The sequence below is a fragment of the Argentina silus genome, assembly GCF_951799395.1.
Source record: "Argentina silus genome assembly, chromosome: 3".
Classification (NCBI taxonomy): Eukaryota; Metazoa; Chordata; class Actinopteri; order Argentiniformes; family Argentinidae; genus Argentina; species Argentina silus.
Window position 1 is genome coordinate 14,260,975 of NC_139657.1, and position 24,132 is coordinate 14,285,106.

Here is a 24,132-nt window from a genome sequence, read left to right on the forward strand (position 1 = left end):
TGTTCACTATGCATTCAGAATACATAACATATGATATGTGTTAATTTGTTTGTGATTTATCCAAACATACTGAGGGATTCATATCTAAACTATACAGTATTTATTTACACAATAGTCCCTATTCAATGATTACCACACAAGAGAAACATTAAATATGGTCTTGTGAGTTACTCTGGATCTTGCACAAACATCAGCTCAGTATGTATATACTACTTTACTACGCTACTGTAACTCTGTCACTAAACAAGTCTGTAAATATACAGTCAAGATAACAATGGATAAATCCACGTAGCTTTTGGTGAACAATAGAAAATATTTCATGATCTATCCAAAAAATCATTTGGGTCAAGTACAATACCATGTATAACTTTGTGAGGGGTTTGAACACAACCATATAAGCGTCATATGTTTTTTCATCCTCTGTTTTATAGAAAATGTACTCATCACAGAAAAATGTACATTATGACCATGACATACAAGCTTTTGCTGAAGGAAAGTGCTATCAATTCAAATAAGTTGTTGTAATATGTTTTCAGGCAATTCTTCCTACTTATTTTGAGAGGTTGCTTTTGTTGTTCAATCCACACCCAGAAAGTGACTACAGAGATTCTACACAGCCTATGAAGCATGGTGTATGACATTCACACTTACATAGTTTGGTTAGGGACCATAGCACCATTTAAAGGAAGGGTCCAGTGTGTTGTAGGACTGATATCCCTCAGAGGTGAGTTCTATCCTGGCTCGTCGTAGGCTCTGTGTCGGGGTAGACCAGGAAGCCAGAAAAGGTGGTGTAACGTCCTTGGTTGCTGTACACACCATAGCGCTCATCCTGTTGGCTGTAGAGCCAGACGATGTCCCCACGACGCAGTGACAGCAGCAGACTCTGGCTCTGCATCTCCCGTCGCCTCGACGTGTCCTCATCGAACACCATGGCCTGCACCTCGCCGTGCCCCGTCATCAGCTTCACAGACACAGCCCTGCGGGGGTGCTTCCCCACAGTGAAGGCAAAGTAGTATGCCCCAGGGAAGAGGCAGGTGAAGTGCCCTGACGTCTTATTGAAGTGTCCTCCAATGTTAACGTACTCCACGTCGAAGGTCAGGGGCTCCTTCTCCTGCTGCCCCCCACTCTCCCCCAGGACTGGGGATGTACGAGCCACTGAGAAGGCAGACCGAGGCTCCTCTGGGGCTTCGCCTCCGGTCCAGCCATAATGGTGATCTCCAGGAGGGGGGCAACCAGGAGGGAGTAGCCCTGGTGGGGACAGGTGGTTGTTGAGGTAGCCTGTTGCAGTGGTCTCAGGGTATACCAGGTAACCAGTGAAGGTGATGTAAGGGCCAGCGTTGCTGTAGATAGCGTACTGAGGACTCTCCTGTAAAAGCAGCCATACAGTGTCCATGGCCTTCAGACTGACCATGACACTTTGACTCTGAACCTTCCTACCTTTACGACGGTGGTCATCATATGCTATAGCCTGCACCTCATGCCCATTCTTTACTAGTATGACCGACAACATTTTCTTTGGGAATTTCCCCATTGTGAAGGAAAAATAGTAGGCGCCAGGGATTCTGCACCGGAAGTGGCCCGTGTCTGGGTTGAAGTCACTGCCCATATTGACCAGGAGCCTGTTGAAGGTCACAGCCTTCTGAGTGCCGCCCAGGATACTGCTGGTGCGTGTGGCAGAGAACGCAGAGCGGAGGCCTGCTGTCATGGGAGCTACATGGAGGGGCGTGACTGACCCCAGGCAGGTGAGCATGCCCAGTAAACATGCCAGGCGCCAGGGACTGCTCCATGGGGCCACCTCAACTAGAAAAGATAAACAACGATAAGAAAACACATCACACCACAACAAGGCAGGGCAAGTTTATAGTTTTGTTGAAAGCAAAAACACTAAGGCATCCAAGCAAATCATTTTCTTTTCTCCAATTGGAGAGTCCAATTGGACTGACTCCAAACCTATTGCAAGTATACCAAAAGGTTGTTGACATTTTCATAATCCAGAAATATCATGCACTGCTCAAAAGTAAGATGTGAATTAGCTAAGTAGAGGTGTTTACTCTTTCACATGTTACTATTTTTGTTGAATGCGTAAATGTGCGTAAATTTGCATGTTTGTAATGAAAAAGTCAACCGTGTTTGTTTTAATAGGGTCTTATGGCTTGTGGATTGCTGCATGTGTCATTGTGTGATGGGCCGGCTGAAATACTATATGAGTGGGTTAGGAAGTCTGGTTGAGCCCTGTCAGGACAGATACCGCTCCTCAAATCAAACGCTCAGTGGAAGCAACAGCCCCTCTAATTCAGCTGGTATTGTCTGTTCTCTCTGTGCACTGAGAAAAAGGACTAGATTAGGTGCTGGTTCATCTGTTCCTGTGTGTCTGAACAATGGAATATTTTGGAGTAGGGGGTGGAGGGGGAAGTGGGGCAGGGCATCAGGGTAGTGTTGGTTAGGAACACATTTTTTTTAAAGCATAAAAGCTCTATAGTATACTAATTACTGAGTGAGAGATCACAGTGAAGATCATGGGGGGATGGGTTGGAGGTCAACTGGAAGAATGAGGTTGTTTTTAGGACAACAAGTATCACTACTTCATGTTTATGCTAGACGGAAAAGAGTGTGGACATTTTGGAGTGTTTTCTCGCTTCAGGACAAACACAGGTGCCTTCAGTAGCTTGGCATTGTTACATGATGTTCTCCTACATTGTCTTTAGTCTAAACTGTTTCCAGAACTCAGACAGGGGCATGGTTCAAGGTTAGGGGGTCTGCCATACAACTTAGGTTCAATATTTGTGAGAGCTATACAGTATGGCTTCACTCATGAACTGTCTGATTTTACAGAGCACTTGGTGTCATCTGAAAAATAGTTCATACTCATCAAATAAAATGCTTAATCAATGTGTTGTACAATAGTTTTCCCTTCTGTTCAATATTTGATGTAGAGTATTTTAACTGGAACACATAGTAGTAGTTACATTATACAAAAAAAACAAATATTGTTTTGTACAGCTGCTCTCCTTAATCTACACTAAACAAGTGACAAACATGCAGCCAAATATATGCAAAATACAAATTACAGTTGCCTGTAATGTACATTCCAAAGCACTGTAATGAATGTATTAACACATAAATGTGTGTTTGAATTAGTTCAAGCTCTGGAAAGCAATGAACAGTGAGTTGGCAAAATAGGCATTTTTTCCCCTTATTGCCTTGGTGTCAAGCTTAACTGGAAATGTTCTATACATTTCATGAAAAACACAATTTAAAAGAAAAATACTTCACTATGGAAGAGTGGCATGGTTCCAACATAATTTTAACAGCAACAACAATCCTTCAACTGATACATTTCGTAATTGCAGCTGCAACATGTAATTCTCAAAAGAAAACACAAAAAAAACAATTATTTGAATTAAAACCAACCCATTCTCTAGCATTGTGACTGCTTGTGACACTCTTACATTTTTTTCTTACTTGCAATGATTGTGATGCATAGTTAATTCACTTACTTTTTTAAGAGAAATGTACTTATTGTAATTCGCTTTGGATAGGAATGTTTGCTAAATTACTAAAATCAATTGTGAATCCCCAGGCTGTTACTGATATGATTAACTATGGTTGAGTAACAAACCCCAATACCATATTGAGAGTTTGGATCCTACCTGCTCTTGTATGGTGGTGCAGAGTGTGCATGTCTGTAGTCAGCTGGTCACCTTCTCTCTGGTCAGCCTTTTCCTAAAGTCCCTGACATTGTGCTGCTGTTCTAATGTCAACCCCCCTCCCCTTCCATCCACCACACCTACCCCTACCCACCCCTCAGCCTCCCCCTCATGGTCAGTGCTGTCTTTCCCATTGATATAGGTCTTTCCATAGGAATAAGTTAAGAGGAGGAGCTCCCCAATCATGTCATCCCTAGGTTTCATTCAACACTGCTGAAAACTGCAACTTGTTTAGAATAGTGAAAGTTTATCTCAAAGGGGAGTGCATGGAGTCTGTTTTGTCTCATGTGGACAAAATGTTCCCTTCCTCATCTAAGAGAGAATGTGGAAACAGATTTTTATTTGTGTTTCTCTGACTGCATATTGATGTGGCCCATTAGAAGTACTTAGGCTACTTCAATTTCCCCCTTTTCCAAAAACTATAAACACTTATTTAACACACGTTGCTGAGAATGAAATTCAAAAGGGACTGTGTGCTGGGACACACAAATGTTATCTTCCATTTGTATTAATTTTCACATCAACAGTAGGACAAAATAGACACATGACAGACATAGAACTACATTGTCCATAATATTTCATTATGGCCTCATGACGCAAAGCGCCGGAAGACGTGTGCGCCTCTGCTGTCAATGCAAACGAAAGAGAAGAAGCATTGAGAGTCACAGCTAACCCCGTATTTAAGACAAGATGGCAGGACTGCCCCGCAGGATCATTAAGGTAATTATTCAGGGATAAACACTGTATAAAATGGGATATTTGTGTGTGTGAAATACATAACATATTCATCAATAACTCAAAATGCTGAGGTGGCACGCAGTGTAGTGATAGCTAGCAGATTGAGCTAGCTACTAGCTTTTGCGCTTGCTGTAAAGTTACTTCCGTTTCGTCCCCGTTCCTAAACCGAATAAGGGTGGGTTAAAAATATATTCATGCTTGGTAAAGATGGCGGAGAAATGTGGTTCTTGACGGGTTGTTCATTGTCAAGTACACGCTACATAAGCTAGCTACTGACCAGAGGCTAGATATTGACTTCAAATAACAAGCTAACTAACTAGTAGCCACCTAGCTAGCTAGCTAGGTGTCAACGTTCAGTAGCCATCCACCCAGCTAGCCAGCCTCATTGCCTGCTGGATTGTAGCTGTAGCTAGCTAATAAATGTTGCTACCATAATCAGTCTTGTCAGCCCACTCCCTTGCATTTAGAACTGGGTGTAGCTGGACTCCTACATACACTGAGCTTTATATTGGGCGACATTTGTTGTAAATTCACATATTTTGAACATTCAAAGGCCATTTTAGTGTATAGCTAGTTAGCTTGCTATCAAAATAGTTCCATGCCATTGCATATTTCTTTTCCGCAAGGCCCACATAGCAAAGCCATAATGGAAAGCGATATCTCAAAGAGAATAATTAATTCGACCTGCAGATTATCCTGTAGTTGGCTAGATAGCTTGGTTATAATTTCCCTGACAAATTTTAACGAGTTGATTAGCTTGACAATATCACACCACCAAAATTGGACAGCTGTCAATCTTGCCTGGCTGGACTAAAGACCGCTGGCGCTGGCTATCTGGTGTTTTGATTGTGTCGGCAGCTACACATGTATTAGATACAGATTTCAGTATTACTGCAGATGATTATTGAAATGTTTGACTCTAATGAACATTGACCTTTCTCTAAGTCATTATTAATTTGATTCTTTGGTTTGTATTTATTATGTATTGGTCAAAAAGTTGATTTCCGCCCTTATGTTTTTTTTTATTTAACTGTCTTCCTATATCGAATATAAGGCAAAATGAAGCCTATTTTTGTCCCAGCATCTGCTAGACCCCCTTATTCCCTTTCCATAGTCAAGTTGTTGGGCCTGTCTAAAACTGGAAAGATTGGATTCCAGGTAGTGAATTATAGTTTATTTGGCCATATAATAGGCTACATTTTTATGATCACCAACTTTGCAGGAAAGGAACATGCTACACTATTCTTTTCAAAGTTGATCTGAACCGTCCAACAACAATGTCCCCATGGGAATGCTGGTCTGCAGTTCCCAAGTTCAAGGCCTTTAGCATTGAGATTTGCCATTTAATGCTGTTATTTTAACATTGGGCAGGACCCAGGTGGTCACTAGAGAAAGGAGGGGTGAGCAAGGGAGGGATCCATTGATGAATTAAGGTGGTGGGAAAAGGTGGGAGGGCTGGCTGGGAACCGTTCCCTGTGAGCCTGGCCCATGAGCCCCTGAGCGTGCGACTGGGACTGGGAGCCCCTCTCTTGTCTGTGTTTTCACTAGATGGTTTTGTCTGTGGGTTATCTGAAACATTTCAGGAATCTCGCTCTGAGTTGCATTCAGAAAAAAAATATAAAAACAGCAGTGCCTGCCGGGCAACTTTTTAACTCGCTAGTCTGTCTGTCAAAGCTGTGCGTAAATAGAGGCAACACAGAGTTGATTCATTAGGTTGTTTTTTTGTTTTTGTTTTTTTTTAATCAGAGAAAAGTCTGATAGTATCTTTCTGAAGCAAATATATTTAGTTTTTTTTCCTGAGGGATTGCTGAAGATTGTGTCAGGGTTAGGTGCTTATACTTATTAGGAAAGTAGCCCAAATAGATTTGTGAAATCTTCAATGCATATCTTCTGTAGTTATTATTGGAGTTCAGGTTTTTGTAAGGGAAGTGAAAAGTGAAGCGTTATTTGTCTTATTGCTTGTCGCGTCTCTAGAGAACTAGTTGCTCCGTGTTGCTTGTGCACCTCTCTCAGGTGTGTCCACCTCATGCATACCATAGGCCGTATCAGATACCTGCTCCTCTGTCATGCTGAGGGTGTGCATTTCCACAGGTCACATGGGTCATTTGACTGCCATGATGAACTGATGGTAGTCTTACTGCAGTGGTCGATGGGAATGGAAGGAACGTCTCACCTGTGGTGTCACCTCTACAAGCCCTTAGCCCACTGCAGAGAGAGCTGCCTGGTATTCAGCTTTACCCCTGTTGCAGCCACTGCCACCCTCCCCACTGTGTGAAAGAATAAAAGCCAAGCAGACCACAATGCACCTCCTAGCAACTCTTGGCAACCAGTCTCCTTTGTAAGCCTTATGACTCACTGTTAGCTGCCTAAGAGGCCTGGGCCAGGCCAGTGTGCTTGTGTTTTTTCCCTTCAAATTGATAGACATATGGTTACGCTAGATGTCATTGTCTTATCAATAGTTATACATTGGTTTGATTCAAGGCTATATAGTTGACTTTCACTCTGTACCATCTATGTGGATTAACAAGGAACTGTAACCTAGGTGATACCAACCAGTGGGGTCGCACATTTGCAATAGTTGTCCCAGGATCATGGTTGTCATTAGATTGAACAGAAGTAAACTGCTGTAGCTTGCGGGTACACTGTAAAAGAGCAATGACAGTTCATCTCTGGAAATGATACTATGGCATTTGAAAGTAAATTAGTCTGAGTAGTCCCAGCAGCATGCTTTTCAAGAATTACCAGTGTGGGTGGGGCAAGACTATATGCACCAGGAATCACAAAAGACAATCTGTTCTGTAGAAGGGGGCATTTGACTTCCCACATAGGGTCATTAGAATAGCACTAAATAGTCTAGCTTGATCAAAACTTTCACAATCACACAATTGTCTCGGTAGTATTTGCTTCACTGTGTTTGAGTGCTTATTCTAACCCTGTGTCTGTGTTTACTTGTGTTGTCAGGAGACTCAGCGTTTGATGGCAGAGCCCGTCCCAGGGATCAAAGCGGAGCCTGATGAAGGGAACGCCCGCTACTTCCATGTGGTCATCGCTGGGCCTCAAGACTCGCCCTTCGAGGGGGGCACGTTTAAACTTGAACTCTTTCTCCCAGAAGAATACCCCATGGCAGCTCCTAAAGTACGCTTCATGACCAAAATATATCACCCCAACGTAGACAAGCTGGGGAGAATATGTCTAGACATCTTGAAAGGTAAGGAACCACTCTGGCTGTTGTCACAACATGAATGCTTGAACACAAAGAGTTAGTTATGATAAAGCAGGCGGTTTCTGTATGTAGGCTAGTATATTCTCCATTTGGACAGTGAGGCTTAATTGTCTGTATTGTCTTTAAGAACTTGTAGGCTATAATTCTATTTGTGTCATCAGGTGACAGATAACATACTGGCTTATTGTCCCTGCAGCCTGTGCTGCAAAACTGCACCTGCTCTGTGTCCCTGGTCTGTCAGATCAGGCTTGTTAGCAGGCCTGTGCATTGTTTCCTTTGATGTCCCCTCTGCGTAGAATCATGTGTGACCTGTGAATGTTATAAGGGATTTGCCTTTTTAAATCTCCCTCAAAAGATCAAGGGCCTATTAGATAACACTTTTGACCTCTCACTGGAGCTGTGTCTCACCACTGCGACATGCCACACTAGCTACTGACTCTCCACTGCCCCTAGTGCTGAAAATAGATACATCACTCATACCCTCTCCCTTTCTCTGCCCCACTGCTCCTTATTCTCCTCCCCTCATCCCTCATTTCTCCATCACCTTCTTTGTTCTTGGTTTATTTCTCATATCAAATCTATTTTGCAGATAAATGGTCTCCAGCCTTGCAGATCCGCACAGTCCTGCTATCAATCCAGGCATTACTAAGTGCTCCCAACCCAGATGATCCTCTAGCGAATGATGTTGCAGAGCAGTGGAAGACCAATGAAGCTCAAGCCATAGAGACAGGTGAGAGTCATAAAGCCAGGGCTTGAACAGCCCCCTATAATGTTCCCTTACTCAATCATCACTCACTCACACGGATCAAGTTCACTTTATATAGCCTACCATTCAGCAAAGACAACACTGAGTCCCATTGTTGTTGCTGCTGCTGCTCTACCCTGGAGGCAGCTTCAGATGCGATTCCCTTTACAGTCATGGCTTCCTTAAATCCTTTCATATCCACAGTCCACCTCTTGCCCTCACTCAAGCGGCATTTCTTCTTGTTGAATGTCTAGTTTCCTTCTCTCACCTTATCTCTTAATTGTTTATGTTTCAGCCCGGACATGGACCAGGCTTTATGCTGGGAACAACATAGAAGTGTAGAAGGGTGAAACAAGCAGAAGTCAAGTGTGAACACAACTCCTCATGTTCTGCCAAGACCTCTTCCTACATCATTTGCATTTAAAGGACACCGTCTTAGAAAAAAAAATGTTATTATTAAAAACAAACATTAAGGAATATATTATAAAGGAAAAAGGCAACTGCAGACGATTGGTGATTTAAATGCACATTAAAAAATGACTTGTCTTTGTCCTAATTCACTACTGTTCAAATGCATGAGCAGAGTATTTTAAATCTACTCACATGGCTTTCTTTTCCCCTTGATTTGGGAGGCAACAGCCAACCTCTGCTTTAAAGAGTGCATTTAGAAAAAAAAACTTGGTGTCATTTGTCTGTCCCATGTTTTTTTTTTTTTTGGGGGGGGGGTGGCTGTAGGGGGTTCTGTCATGATGGCATACTTTTTACTTTTCTTTTAACTTTGTTTTTCTTGTGTTGCTGTTTGTTTATTGAACGCAGCTAATTAGCCTCATGTAGACGCACCTTTGAAACAGACTATGGACTAGCAGAAAACATCGCTTTGCTTCTTTAAACCACATCTGACTTGAACATGAACACAAAGTAATGATATGACTAAATATGAAACTGAGCCTGCCACCTTCACTATAACTTGCAACTGCTGTCAGTGTAGATCCTAATGTAGGCTTGTGACCTGTGGCTGTGGGGGAGTAAAGGGGGATGGGGGGGGGAATTCCATGCTCCTGTTTTAGGAATATATTTTGTCATTCTATTCTGCCTTTTATTTTATTTGGATCTTTCCTGCCATAGCCCCACTAATTACTCTCTGGCTACACAACTCTTTGCTTTTTCCTGTTAGTCACCCAACGATTTGCTTCCTCCCCATGGCATTTATTTCAGGAAATAAGGGTTCCATTGGAGTTGTCAGTTGTTTGGCGATGTGTGTGTGTGGGAGGGAGGGATTTGGGAGCAAGGGAATGGGTGGGGAGGGGTAAAGGGAGGGAGAGAGGGGGGTTGTTGCAGGAACAAACTCTTAAGAGATCAATGAAGGCTTTGTGTCTCAACTGTTACGATTGGTCTTTGGTTTAAAAGTCTGTATTCAATTCACTGTTTGTAAATTCATTCTTTCTATTGAACTGGGGGCAGGGGAATGTTTTCCTGCTCTCAGAATGGTATGAAAACAGTCCACCTGCATACTTATGTTTTTTTTTTCCTGTAAATAAAATCTGTTGATTAATAAGAAATTGCTGTCTGTCTTTGTATTTGGGGAAGTAATGAAGGGGCATTGGGGATTTATTATTTCTAGACAGGGAGTGTGTGTGTGTTCTTATAGTCTGCACCACTAGAGGGAAGCATTGTATAATTAGATTGTGTTACAACTTAGAGTTCTCCCTCTATGTAGCTAAGCTGTGTTCCAAAATGCGTTCTTGCACTCGAGCGTTTTCCGTATAGGCTCTAGATAGAGTGCACAGAACGCATTTTCGAACAAAATTTGTATTTAGTTAGCCTGAAAAGTACACTGTAGCCTGAAGCAAGGTTAAGGAGTCAGTTGGACGTGAGATGGGGGGACATTTTGTTAGGGGGGTCTTGGCGCATCACTTTTTATTAAAAAATAAAAGTCCTACAGCAAAATAATCCTATTATTATTGAGAGGGATCATTTTCCCTGCTTCTAACATTGTCCCTGCGCCCTTGGGCCGAAGCAAAGGCTATTACTGAGCCATACTTGGAGACTTACTTATTGTAAGTCATTGTTACAAGATCTTGAACTACTGTCCCTGTATGATCCTGATTTGGAAAAAATGAAATATCTCGTGTACCTGAGAAATTGAGACTGATGTTGTTTACAGTATAAACATTACTGAGGTATCAATAAGGGCGTTTCATTCATATTTCTGCTTTGGAAACGCCTAGTAAATGAACATCTAATCGTGGCATGGAACGCAGCTTGGGCTGGCTCTGATAGGTAGGTTGGCCACTGCACAGTAGTGAGATCAGCAAGTAGTGGTGCTCACTGACTACTATGGGAGAGTTGGCGTAGGGACCTATGCATGTTGACAGCGGCAACAAGCCACCATGATAGGCAGAATATCAGAAACACACTGGGGATATATTCAAGCCTGTGAATGAATAAATACGTGACGGTTAATTGGAGTGTCTGAAGACGCTTTTGGACATATTGCGTTTAACTGCCGTTCTCTTGGCAAACTAAAGGCTCTTCGTCGGATCCTGATCCCTTTCATATTTCCTTGGCACTCGAAGATTGGGAATATATGATGAAGTTTAAGCCCAACCAGACAAGGACTTATGACGGCGAGGGTTTCAAGAGGCGGGCGGCATGTTTATGTTTCAAGAACGAACAGGAGGACGAGGTACAGTATGGGGTGGCCGAAATAATTGGTTTTCTGACCATAACATGGACTTATGCCTCACTAATTAGCAGAACACACACAGTATGCCATATGCAACGAAAAGTTATGTTACATCATTTATTTTCTTTATGCTCAACAATCATCCATAAATGCATAGAAACACTTGGAGGTATGAAGTATGATCCTGCACTACCTCTATGACAAATTCATTGGAGGCACTAATCCTGGTATGTCATGGGAGAACTCTGTAGGTTTGTTGATAAACAGAGCCATTGTATATATGTGTGTGTGTGTGTGTGTGTGTGTGTGTGTGTGTGTGTGTGTGTGTGTGTGTGTGTGTGTGTGTGTAAGAGAGAGAGAGAAACTCTTGAAGTTAGGGCAGAGGTGAGCACCAGCTTCATGGGAATCAGAGTGCCTGTGAATGGACACATATCTGACATATTAAAGGATATGAGCTTATGCCGTATGGAGTAAAGGGTTGAGTTTGTGTAATCACCAATTGTGTGACATTATTTTAAGTTTTCACATTGAAACAACTAATTTGTCTAATTAGAAAGAGGATGTTACTTGAACATTATTGTCACCACATTTCTGATCCACAAAGAAACACAGGGGGCAGATCATTTAGCTTATACCTTTGTCATGAAGCATATAGAGAGGGTGTCCTATAAGTATATAGGTGTCATATAAAACTGGGTTTGTTTCTTTTCCTTTATGAGTGGTTTTTATTAAATTTCTTGTTTTCCCCCTTCAACATATGAAATGCACCTCATTCTATAAATACTGGTTCTCAGGTCATTATGAAATCATGTGTCTCACTGCAGTGCAGTCACTGGGGTTGTGTTGTGTGGGCTACAGTATGTAATACTGGCCTGAGGCCTCAGCTGTTTTTGTTATATTGTGCAGGGTTGTTTCCATGTAAGGGTCACCACGTGTTGAAGTGATCACTAACTCTGTGCTGAGACACCACAAATCACTGGAAAGTATATGCAGATTATGCACATACAGAAACAGCCCACGTACACATACAGACACGTTGAATGTTTTTCTTGTCCGGTTAAGATACGATTGGAAGCGTTTTATTGCATTGGAAATGTTTGATTGCTTTAGACTTAATATCGGGATAAAGTGGCAAGAGTGGGGAGTCTTGGATCATGACTTCTCTGCCCAGTGACAGAAGCCTATCTCTTAGGACTGCATGTGATGGGGAGAGCAAGGGGGGCAGGGGGATGAGTGTTACACTATGTGCTAAACACCAAGTGACCTATCAGCTGCAATTTATAGAAACGCAACACAGGCACTAGCTGTCCCCTGACAGATTCACTTTCCCACCTCCCTTCTCCTTGTAACCTCTTCACCTGCCTGTCTGTCTGTCTCTGTCTCTGTCTCTGTCTCTCTTTCTTTCTTTCTTTCTTTCTTTCTTTCTTTCTTTCTTTCTTTCTTTCTTTCTTTCTCTCTCTCTCTCTCTCTCTGTCTCTCTCTTTTCTTTCTACTGTATCTGCCTCTCATTCCCTCTCACTCTCTTCTCTTTTTTCCACATATGGCTTGGCTTTGTTTACACTTTTGGTTGCACACTCTCCGTGGTAGTCTATTCATCCATTCTGCATGCTTGGTTTACAATCCCTTCCCCAAGACGTCACTCATCTCTCTGGACCGGAGAGGAGGCCAGGTGGACAGGTCTGCGAACAAGCTCTAGACAGGAGGAGGAAGTCAGTGTTGTTTTTTCCTGACAGAAACAACAGTATCGTCATATTCTGTCCCCCTTCACCAGGTTTGTAAGTTGGCAGGATGAGAAATTGTATTTTTTGATGTACCTTACAATAATACAATAATAACACAGGAAATTCCCCCTCAATGGCATTTCTAGCCTCTGTCATTGTTATACTTTGCCAGTTGAATCTGAGGTCTGAGTGATAGGGACATCCAATTGTTCTACAACACACCTTCTCTGAAAGATACTGACAGAGACAGTGTTGTTTACTGTGGCAAAGCATGCCGTTGATTTATCTTTGAAGCATGCAGGAAAAGCACTACAATCATGAAAATAAAATAAAAACACTAGCAGGGCCTACACACAGGGCTCATGTAGTCTCTCCAGTCTAACGTTTCACAAGATGGCCCTCACACTGAAGTGTATTGGTGCTTGTCAGAGTCATTCAGCTGCTCTGCTGCTAAGCTGTTTTGGTTTTCATGCAGAAAGGCAACTGCTGATCCAGTGCTTTTGCAAAGCCTGTTTGGCTGTGAGAGTGAGCGTACGTGTGTGAATATGCGTGAGTGCGTACGTGGGTATGTCTGTGTGTGTTTGTGTGTTTGTGTGTGTATGTGTCTGTGTGTGTGTCTGTGTCTGTCTGTCTGTGTGTGTGTGTGTGTGTGTGTGTCACATTCTAATGCACTTAATAAAACAGTATTTATTTGATGATGATCCGAGATCGTAAACAGGCACTCCTTGTGATCCTCTAAGGTGTAATACTATAGTTTGTTAATTCTTTGTATAATCTTTTCAAGGCTCAAGGTCTATTTTGGTGGCCTGATAACTCCCAGTAATTTTTAGATTGTGGGTGATTTTATGGTTAGCTGTGGATTGATAACAAAATCAGTAAGCCAGTGTAACGTGATGTCTTTCCTAGGGCCTAAAGTTTTTCTTCTTCTGGTAAATAAAAAAGTCCTAAATCTGCCCTGCCTGAATATCTGAGCTTAGCAGGGATGCAGGCACATAGCTGGTGCTCTGATGGATTCAGGTTCCTGTGCTTTGGGGTCTGGTAGCTAGAGCTGATCTTAAATCTGTTCTCGATGACGGAGGCTCAGGCTCATTAGGGATCAGTTCTGGGCTGGAGGATGCATGGCCAGGGGCTGCTCATGCTCAAAGTGCTAGTGCTAGAGTTTTGGGAGGCATTCACACGTAGCTTGAATGTGGGTCAGTGAGATGCCAGACGGGGTTGAAGGTCAAGTGACTGCCGCACCAGAGGGACACCCTGCCCCTGTCCTATCATTTTACATTTACATTTATGGCATTTAGCAGACACCTTTATCCAAAGCGATTTACAGCAAATACATTTAAATACAAATACAAGTAAGTGAATCATCTATCCATCAGTCATCATAAGATAAAGTAATCAATGCTCAGACCAGGGGCCATTGGCAGTCACAATGCTAGAAGAATATATATATTTATTTTTTTAACAGGAGAAAAACTTGTACAGGGGGGTAGTGGTGGTGAAGAGGTCCTAGGGTTAGGGTTAGTACAGGGGGGTAGTGGGGGTGAAGAGGTCTTTAGGAGGGACTGTTAAGATGTAGCCTGAAGAGATAGGTTTTCAATCTACAGCGGAAGATTCAGCTATCATCAGCTACCATTATTGTGTTGCAGGTCAGTTATTAAACATAGCCTTGGATTGCTAGATGACTGTTTTGTCACAATGTAGATTTTTTGGTGAAGACTGAATGTTGAAGGGCATTATGTTGTGAAGAGCAAGTTCCTGCTTTTAGCCACTAGTGTAAAATCAGCCACTTCAGATAAACAGCAAATACAGCTTTCCTGCTGAACAGGGATGACCCTGCTACCCATCCGACTGTCTCAGACCTCAGGGAGCATTCAGGAAGGATTTCCAGTTTCCACCATGTTCTCAGTGAGGCAGAAACAGCTGCCTCCAGCAGAGTGACTACACAGATATAAGATTACCGTCAAGAACTTTCTTGAGATATTCAAGCACCGCAAGTCTGACAGGAATAGAATTTGAAAACAGTAGATCTTACTCTTGAAGGGATTCAATGTCGATACCAAGATCATTCATATATTTATTCACTCACTCACTGTTAGTCAGTGAGGTCGATATGGTGTTTTGTGGGAAAAAAGTCAGTCGGTTTCACAACTAATGTTAATACAGCCGGGCCCAGACTACAGTAGGTGACAGGTGAATGCTGTTTCACAAAAGTAATGAAGTGAAAATTTGTGGTTGATATAGGATATAGCAGCTGTACTAGTTTCCCTGTACCCAGAAGCCATCAGACACCTGGTGTTGAATTCCATGATTCTGGACCTGGGCATGGAGGGCATGTTTTTGGCAGCACTGAGCTGGGGGGTCTTCCTCTGGCATCCCAGTCCTGATGGAGACCTCTCTCCCTCCCTGGCAGGTGTTGCTGGTGAGCAGCAGTCGACACCCAGACCAGTGGATCGTGCCAGGAGGAGGGATGGAGCCAGAGGAGGAGCCGTGTGGCGCTGCAGTCAGAGAGGTGTACGAGGAGGTGAGTACACCCACAGAAATGAACTTAGAAGCATCTCTATGTTCACACACATGGAATGATTTGTAACACCTTGCTTTTCTCCAATCAGAAACAAGTTAGAGGGATGAAACTCACTCAGTATATGCACAGTTTGTTCGGCATGAACAAATTCAGTCAAATATATCACCATCTGCAGTTTTTTTGGGGAAATGTTGTTTTTAAGGGGTAAATTAAACTTCCTCAGCCAGTTTTTATACGGTCCAGTGTTTTGATATCCAAGTATCCAAATCTATATTTTTATAATCAGTTATATTGGCTAAACATTGACATGATTGACATGTCTTAACATTTTTGTGTCATGCTAACATATGAGTTTTTGTCATGGCTGTTAGGGTTGGGGCAATTGTAACACAATGTTACATTTCGCATAAACCAAGCAGCTTTAAAACGAGAACTAGTTATTGTAAACGGGTATAGTCTGAGTACCATCAGTTGCCATTTTGACCTAGAGACCATTACAGAGCAGTAAAATGCCTCTAGTTATATAAATGGTACGTCTCTACACTGTCTTGAATGGGAACACGTAAACCTTGACAACACTAAAACATGTTGGGAGCTAAGTGAGTTTTTTTGGTGTATTCTGTAGGTGTACAGAATTGACCCTATACAATGTTACAATTGTCCCCGAGCATGGGGGCAAATGTAATGTCACATTTAACAAATTTAAATCAATACATCATCTAAATGGTATGAATAATTAGTAGACAGATGTAGATTTGTTATATTAAAAAATGACTGGTCTCGGTTGAGTGGTCTTTTGTAACATGACATCAACTGGTAGGCTTGAATTAGAGACCACACTTCCAAAGATGTTTTGTTTTTAAAGACTGATGCATTCCTACAGCCAGTTAATGGTTTTGTGGTTAGGTGAATGGGATGATGGTGCTTGTTCGGAGCATTTGGACTGGATTGGACTTTGTGGTTCTGCCCGGAGAAATAATGTGTTGACAGCTGTGAGGTATGGCGGTGACATTTAGGGACAGTGTCCAGTTACCAACATCCTCCTCCTCTTGAGAGAGACATGTCCGTGAATAGGGTTAAATGAGGTGCACACCAACAGAGGCTGTTAGGAGCTAATAACTCAAATAGACCTACTCTAATACCCTTCTGTCAAGTTCAACACCACATCTACTCCAAGGAGCCATGCAGCAAATAGAAGTTTAATTTACACGAGTATTAGATTTTTTAGATCTTATCAGGTTGATAGCCACACAACTCAATTTTGAATGACATACTGTACAGCCCGCTAGAAGATAACAAAGTTAGTCAAAGTTTGGGTCCATGACCTATAAACGTCTGGATAGCACTTAGTTTAACAGTGGGCGGTTAGCATAGTTTTATTGTAAAACACAATTGAACAAACTCAAATATTACCCAAATATTTGTGATCATCCCATCATATACTGTAGCTGAAGTGGTGTCACCCCTTAGTCGCACAAACGATTACAGCATATGGCCTATTACCGTGTGCCCCATTTTGACGTTCAGAGATTACGATGTGAGCCTTTTTGTGCGTGGGCTAGCCATTTGTGCGTGGGCTATTCGAGTGGTTAAAACATATCAGATATATTTGAAGAGAGGGAAAGGGTATAGGATTATTTGTGTGTAACCAGCTGAAGTGTATGGGTTCTCTGTTTGTCATATGACCCTGAGGGCCTGGTAACCCAAAACCAGCCAGGGGGACCCTGGAGGGGAGGACAAATTATGTCCTGAATTATGGCGTACCCTAAGGCTCATATGACCCAAGCCACCAGTCCTCCTGGAATGCTGCCTAGTCTTGCTAGTCTCCCAAAACAGTCAGGGGGTCACAAGAAGCTTTTAATATTTTTCTCAGGCATACACATCACACAGTCCCATATCCTTGGCATCATGTCCACGTTGTATTGCTCCGTTGCTACAGCTCAAGTCATCTGCTTTACAACAGTGTTACACCTGTTCTACAGGAGGCCTATTACACATTTAATTTTGACGAGCAACTGTTTTATAGTGACATTATAAGCCAATATTCTTAGCATTCTTAACTCTGCCATGTCTATCACTCTGAGGCATGTGCCCATGCCAGGATGGCACAGGCCACTAGATGATCCTATCCTGAGAATAGCTAATACCCAGATGAGGGTTACACTACAGTCAGTCATGGGGGATACTGAGTATGAGACATGGTGTTCCCATCGGCTTGTCACATGTTCTTCCGTATTGCGGCAGCATGAAAATATCCCATAGCCGGTGTTCTCATCCAGCTTGTTCAGTTGGTGAGGATAGCCTACTGACAAGCCTGTGGTCACTGGAATTAAAACATCTGTGTGTTAGCAGAGACTTGTTTTACAAGCATGTTACTTGCCCAATATGCCCTTGTAAATAACATGAAAAGCTGGGTTCTTTTTTTGTTTTGTTCTGCTTCAACACATTTAATTAATTATGAATTTGATTTATCAGTGAAAGTGAGCAGTTGGATCTTACAGTGTAGAAAATGTGTATTAAATGATAGTGGGTAATGTAGAATGTGTGAATATGCTGTCCACTCCTGTTAAACACGAGATGACGTGTTTGTTCTTTTCTTGTCTGTCTCACTCTGTCTAGGCTGGTGTGAAGGGAAAGCTTGGCAGACTGCTGGGGGTTTTCGAGGTAGGCCTCTCAAATTGCCAATCATGTCATAGCACACTGTAGCATAGAATACATAACATGTATCATATGAAAACATTGCTAACATTACAAAATTGTTATTGAGCCTTTACTCATACCCGGGGCGCTAAACAGTATGTAGCTGTGTCAGGATTCCTGACATACAAAAGCCACTCATGCACTGTTGCTTGTGTAAATTAAATAAGAGGCTGTCTTGTCCTTTTGTATACATCACAAATTACATTACATTAAAACCCTGGATGCAATATACTGTATAAATACTTTGAGTAGTTGAAAGTGGTGATGTGAAGCAGTCACAATGTGACTATGTCCCTCTGTCTATCTCTTTAGCACAACCAGGATAGGAAGCACAGGACGTACGTCTATGTCCTGACTGTGACGGAGACTCTGGAGGACTGGGAGGACTCTGTCAACATTGGTATGCTTCTACATCAAGGCATCTGCTTAGGATGTGCAATTTTCCCAAGCCACTCCATAATACTGTACCTTTATAAACCTCCTTCAAAAGCATTTCCTCTAAGACACAATTGGTGTGAACCTTTCATTTGATTGATACGAACATTAGACAAACATCCCTTCTACTACTACCCACCCTTTGTATATTTTCTTCCTTTCTTCCTTTCTCTCCATCTCTCTCTCTTTCCGCATCGTCTCTTTCCCAGCCTGTGATGTTGAGATCAAAACATTGAACACAAACACAATTGTGACTCAGGAAACACAGGGGTTTTGACCTTAGCGCTCAGGACGGTGAAGTGAGGTTTGAAGAATGCTTTTCCTCCTGGATACTTAACTCAGGTTCAAATATTATATTTGCACTCTTTCATAGAGTGGATTGTTGTCTATGCCATTAGCCTCCTGTTAATCATATAAATAAGGTAAATTGAAACTGAAGGTAAAAGCAATGATAACTTTCCCTTTAAAGTGAATCGACTGTTTCTTGATGTTGTAAGTCAATACAGAGCTGTAGCCAGTAGTCCTGAGGTCAAAGAGCAGTGTCTCAATGCCTCAAGGATATCGCACTCCCTCATATGTAGGAGACTAAGAGTCCGTCATGGACTGGAATTCTGTCAAGTAAGCATTGCACAATGTTAACACTATTCTTTGTATTTCAAGCTGCTGAACCTTTGAAGTTATCAACTTTATGAGTATCGTCTAGGGTTACAAGCGATTTGCAGACACAGTGAAGGTCACAAAGCTGCTCTCCCTTGAGTGGACCCTATAGCCATGGTCCTATGTGGTATTTTGTTTATCTTTAAAGAACATTGGCAATTAACAATTTGTTTAGCCTTTCTAAAGTATCACTGGTACCATGACTGCAAAGTTTCTCTGAATAGCTAAACGGTATATCTGAATATAAAAGGACTATATCAAGGATGACCGTAGATCTCATTGAAAACAGCTAAGTTGAGGAGACATAAAACTTAATAGAGGACGGTAAGAGATTGACAGAGGGTTGTCCTTCATCACATGGGATACTGGGCAACTGGGTCACATGCATGCCTGCCTACAGTAATAGGTCTCTAGCCACCTGACCCATGACCTCGAGAGATATTGAAAAACATATTGACTGTCACTTGTTTTCGCACCATATATATGTCCAACACATGTTAAAGGGGCAATCTGAAAAATATAACTTATAATTGCCTCATGAGCTTAGTTCAACTGTCTTATCCCCCCAGAACTGAAAATATAAGCTTGTTTTACTTGATTGTTTGTGAACAAGGTAATTGTAAACAAACACTGTATAGCTTCAAAACATGGATAAAACTATAACTTTGACTCATGGTTGGTCGGTCCATGCATTCATCGCTCCTTCTAAGAATTTTAGAGTGTATTCTGTCGTATATAAAAATGAAATAGGCGATGTACAGTTGAATTCTAAAAATGGCATTTAATATCCTTCTCTGTTTAGCCAGTGGTGTCTATGTAAACTGTGACCAAATAACTGTACAAGAGAATTCCCCACTGTCCTCTTAACTAGACACATTCTGCATAGCTCTGCAATTGTAAAGACATGGACTAGATCCCAGAAATTATGGCCATAATTTGTTTAGGATGTGGCAGGTGTTTTAAATATAATGTTTGACAAGGGACCCTGTAACTTAAAACAGAACTATTTGTAGCTGGTCTGAAAAAAAGTGGTGATCTTTTCACTCCCTTCACCCGTATAAATAGAATTCAGCCTGTTCACGAGGGGCATGCATGTTTGCTGTGCACAGTTGTTTTCCAGTAATCGTCACTCACCACAGCCCACTCCCGCCCGCTGTCCTCTCTTGCCCTATACAAGGCCCATGACTGTACCGGATTGGGCTCTACATTATTGGGCTTGTTTAAATTACACTCACCTTCTCCTCATGAGCGCTAGTGGAGGACTTACAATCTGACCCTCCCTTCTCACACAGCTCTTCTAAATGTTATAGGGCACTTTGGAGATGCCTTTTGCAAAATACGATGATAATATATGGCTTGCTACTGAAGGGTAGAAGAAAGTGGGTTTGAAGAGATGTATAAATAAAGTTAACTGACAGTTAACTAGACAGATGTTTTTTATGGCGACTCTTTATTTGGCAGGTTTGGTGGGAAGCCGACATGATGGCTTCATAAACACCACTTTAGGAATGTCAGAAATGTCCAACCCTACTATGGGTAAAGTTCTCAACATTCAGAGGCGTTACTGTATGTTTATTTCAGAGCTTGTTGCATAACAGGTGGTCAATCTTCTGTTGAGGTTTTCTAGTTACAGTAAATAGCTTTATGAGCAGTCCTACTAGTAGCATATACTGTAAATAGGACCCTTTCTAAAACTCATATGCAACGCCAAAGGAATCCCTGAATCTGTTTGAACAATAAGTAAAAAATAATTATAAAGGAGAGTTTTGTTGTTTGTCTCTTTTAGTTTCCACACAACCTGATATTGGTGAACAGTCACAACAACAGAACCATGCCATAGGTTTATCAGTGCTAGTTTATATCCAAAGAGCACTGGTGGAAAGAATAGGCGTGTTAGAATCCCTCTCTTACCTCTGACATCACCCTCTTCCCTCCCCTCTATCCCTGTCTCAGGTCGTAAACGGAAGTGGTTCAAAATCGACGAGGCCATCAGAGTGCTGCAGAGTCATAAGCCTGTCCATGCGGAGTACCTGCGCAGACTTACGGTCATCTGCAGTCCCACCTGCAGCCCCACTAACGGCAACACCCTGGGGTCCCCAATCGCTGACGACAATGCTCCTCACTACGTCACCTCCACACAGGGGTCTGGCCTAGTGAACAGATAGGACCACCACTAGCTGTTGTCATCAGAGGAACCAGCATCTAACGCATATAAGAGGACTCTAGAATGGACATAGGGCTACCAAGAACAGACATTTGCATGAATTGTATTACTTTCACTGTTGACTCTTCAAAACCCATTATTAGGGGGCTTGAAGAGTGCCAAAATGTGATATTCAGTCTATATTTGTAAGTTTTTTTAACAACCATCACCAGCCAAAGGCTATAGATAGATAGAAACCTGGACCTTGAATTTAGTCTCTGTTAAGGGGATTCATTAGTGCCCAGCTTATGCAAAATGAAAAAGATCCTTTGTTGCAAGTTATTCTTGCAAGTTAGTCTTACATTTTGTACCATAATGTTGGTGCTCTGTATTTTTGGGAACAGGTCTCTGCTCAAAGTAGCTCTGTTAGGCCAGCAGAGGGTAGTGTTGGTACAGAAGAAGCCAATATTCTTACGCTGAGAGTGAGACCAGTGGTCAGAAGTGACTCAAGATAAAATGTCCTCCAATAAATATGACACAATGGGTCTCCTGCTGAACAAGTAAATAACTTATTTGAGAGGATTTACAAACCATTGGACAACAAAGGATTAGAATAAGCAGTGTACAGAGTAGTGTGTTGAACACTGCTTTTACTTGCTAATTTTGATTGTCCAACTGTCTGTTACTTAAACCATAATGAGAAGGACAGAGCATCATTTAATTGTATTGCTTCCTGTTTTGTTTTTTTTCCGTTTTTTTTTACAAAGTGGGTTTAGCCTCTGCCTTCAAACCTGGATGATATAACGAGAACCATAGATGACCAATGTTCACATTTCTACAATCACATAGGCAGTATTGCACAAGAACAAAGGGGTTGTACATATTTTTTTAAAAGAATATACATAGCATAGGACCTTTTTAAACAAATGTATTTTGGGTGTTTATTTAAAAAATGCTTCAAGTTTTACTGATGTTTGTCTGAGATGGCAGGTGAGGAGCTTTTGGCCTTAGGTTTGTTGTACATGTGGACTTATATTATTGATCAGTGAAAGTCTTTCCTAGCCTGTCCTTCTGACATCACACAGGACAGGAGTGTTGAAATGGGTGGATCGATTGTATCTTAAACTCGGGGGTCTTGTAAAGTGCCTTTTACATCCAGTTACATGTGTGTCATGTAACTGTAATGTGTGTCAAATTCAATAGGTTTACATGTGAACACTGAGAGGAAACAAAATGGATAGGCCTACCCTTGCTGGAGGACGTACAGATTACCTTACAAATACAGATGGAAAAGTTGTTTTTACTTGTGCCTTAAGGAAAGGATGATGCTTTTGAACCAGATGTAGAATTTATCTTGCAACACTTGAATAGAAATTGTAGTCAAAATTACCAGCTTGCTAGAGATCTGATATATCTGATATATATATACAGATATGGATTTATTTATTTATTTTCATTGGAACTCTCCCGTCATGATTTGGAAGCAATAGTGAAAGGATCAACACAAGAAGACAGAAGGAAAGGCAGTCAGCTGTCTCTCTGGCTTTGGCAGACGACTGAGAGGAACACCACGACTCCCAGGTTGTTACAGTCCTGGAGTTATTCATATTTAGAATCATTGGGTAGTAGACAAATGGTTGGGTATTCTGCTCTGCACACTCATTCTTAAATAAAGATATTTTATTTCAAGTCAGTCAAGTCAAGTCAAAGTTTATTGGTCATATGCACAGGATACAGGATGTAAATTGGAGAAAGAAATTGTTACTTTGCAAGCTTCCTCTCAACAGTGCAAATACATATAGGTAAGAATACAAATACAATAATAACATAAATAGGCAATAAGTGTAATAGGTATAAATATATAAAGGTATAAACATAAATAAGGCAATGCATGAAAGATAAAATGAGCAATACAATATAGTAGTAAATAGCAGTAGTGGTCTGTGTGGATGTGGGTGGTTGATGTACAGAGAGTCAGTGCAAATGGTATTAGATGCAGAGGGACAGCTAGGGTTCGCTGTTCAAAAGTCTTATGGCCTGGAGAAACTGTCTTGGTACCGTCTGCCGGATGGTAGCAGAGACAACAGACCGTGGCTGAGGTCCTTAGTGATCTTCCAGGTGCAGACACTGTCTTGTCTAGGCCTATATGTCCTGTATGGCTGGGACCTCGCCCCCAGTGATTGTCTTCACAACCTGCCTTCTTCACAACCTTCTGCAGAGCCTTGTGGTTGAGGGCAGTACAGCTGCTGTACCAGGCGTTGAAGCTTGCCTTCAAAACAAGAATATGTGTTTGTTTGAATTAATTGAATGAGGGTTTGATGATTATTGTTCTCTATGAATAATTTAGCCATATGTGAAATTCCCAAGTGTTTAATTATGTCATACGATTACCAAAATTCTTTAGAGGTGCTCTCCTTGACAAGTTATTACCCTCTGGTCCATGGATACCAAGGAATTGCAATGAAAGCTAGCCCATAAAATGTGAATTGCATCTACTTACATACATTGCAGTAGTGTATCCAGGGTTGGCTACAATTCATTTACATGATCTGTCTTGTGATCACTGATTAAGGTTTTTTCAGACATATACTCAAAGGATCATTAATTGGCTTTTGGGGTATTTCCATGATCATTGTTGAAATCATATGCATGAGCTTCAAATACATATTCTCATTGTTTCATTTGAAAGTGTGACCAATTCTCAAGGGACTTCTCTTTCCAAAACCCACTCTCAATTCTCCTTTTCTCCGTCTGTCAATCTAACTCATGTACCACCCCCTGCAATTTTAGAGCCTATCAAAACTCTTACTTCGGGGGGATTTTAAGAGGGATGTAAATGAACATGCAACTGTGTGGTTA

General features: G+C 41.7%; 3 protein-coding genes across 3 annotated transcripts; 2 read left to right on the forward strand and 1 right to left on the reverse strand.

The window, feature by feature from the left end:
• Positions 1-718: 718 nt before the first annotated feature.
• On the reverse strand, positions 719-1,792 carry c1qtnf13 (C1q and TNF related 13; the record flags this gene model as incomplete). The annotated part of the gene is made up of 1 exon (XM_083666685.1): positions 719-1,792. Exon 1 carries the CDS (start codon positions 1,748-1,750, stop codon positions 719-721), a length of 1,032 nt encoding a protein of 343 aa, XP_083522811.1. The 5' UTR covers positions 1,751-1,792.
• Positions 1,793-4,297: 2,505 nt separating this feature from the next.
• ube2na (ubiquitin-conjugating enzyme E2Na) lies at positions 4,298-9,972 on the forward strand. Its single transcript, XM_083665985.1, has 4 exons — positions 4,298-4,427; positions 7,407-7,653; positions 8,258-8,398; positions 8,709-9,972. Exons 1-4 carry the CDS (start codon positions 4,398-4,400, stop codon positions 8,753-8,755), a joined length of 465 nt encoding a protein of 154 aa, XP_083522111.1. The 5' UTR covers positions 4,298-4,397; the 3' UTR covers positions 8,756-9,972.
• A 796-nt stretch (positions 9,973-10,768) lies between these two features.
• On the forward strand, positions 10,769-22,966 carry nudt4a (nudix (nucleoside diphosphate linked moiety X)-type motif 4a). The gene is made up of 5 exons (XM_083666638.1): positions 10,769-11,099; positions 15,228-15,338; positions 17,958-18,002; positions 18,351-18,438; positions 21,084-22,966. Exons 1-5 carry the CDS (start codon positions 11,001-11,003, stop codon positions 21,293-21,295), a joined length of 555 nt encoding a protein of 184 aa, XP_083522764.1. The 5' UTR covers positions 10,769-11,000; the 3' UTR covers positions 21,296-22,966.
• The last annotated feature ends 1,166 nt before the right edge of the window (positions 22,967-24,132 follow it).

Bases quoted from the DNA above. Each gene is read 5' to 3' on its own strand.
- ube2na (XM_083665985.1), top strand. From the start codon at position 4,398: ATGGCAGGACTGCCCCGCAGGATCATTAAG. The intron at 7,654-8,257 runs GTAAGGAACCAC...TCTATTTTGCAG, and splicing joins ATGTCTAGACATCTTGAAAG to ATAAATGGTCTCCAGCCTTG. The intron at 8,399-8,708 runs GTGAGAGTCATA...TTTATGTTTCAG, and splicing joins AGCTCAAGCCATAGAGACAG to CCCGGACATGGACCAGGCTT.
- nudt4a (XM_083666638.1), top strand. From the start codon at position 11,001: ATGATGAAGTTTAAGCCCAACCAGACAAGGACTTATGACGGCGAGGGT. The intron at 15,339-17,957 runs GTGAGTACACCC...CACTCTGTCTAG, and splicing joins TCAGAGAGGTGTACGAGGAG to GCTGGTGTGAAGGGAAAGCT. The intron at 18,003-18,350 runs GTAGGCCTCTCA...CTATCTCTTTAG, and splicing joins GACTGCTGGGGGTTTTCGAG to CACAACCAGGATAGGAAGCA.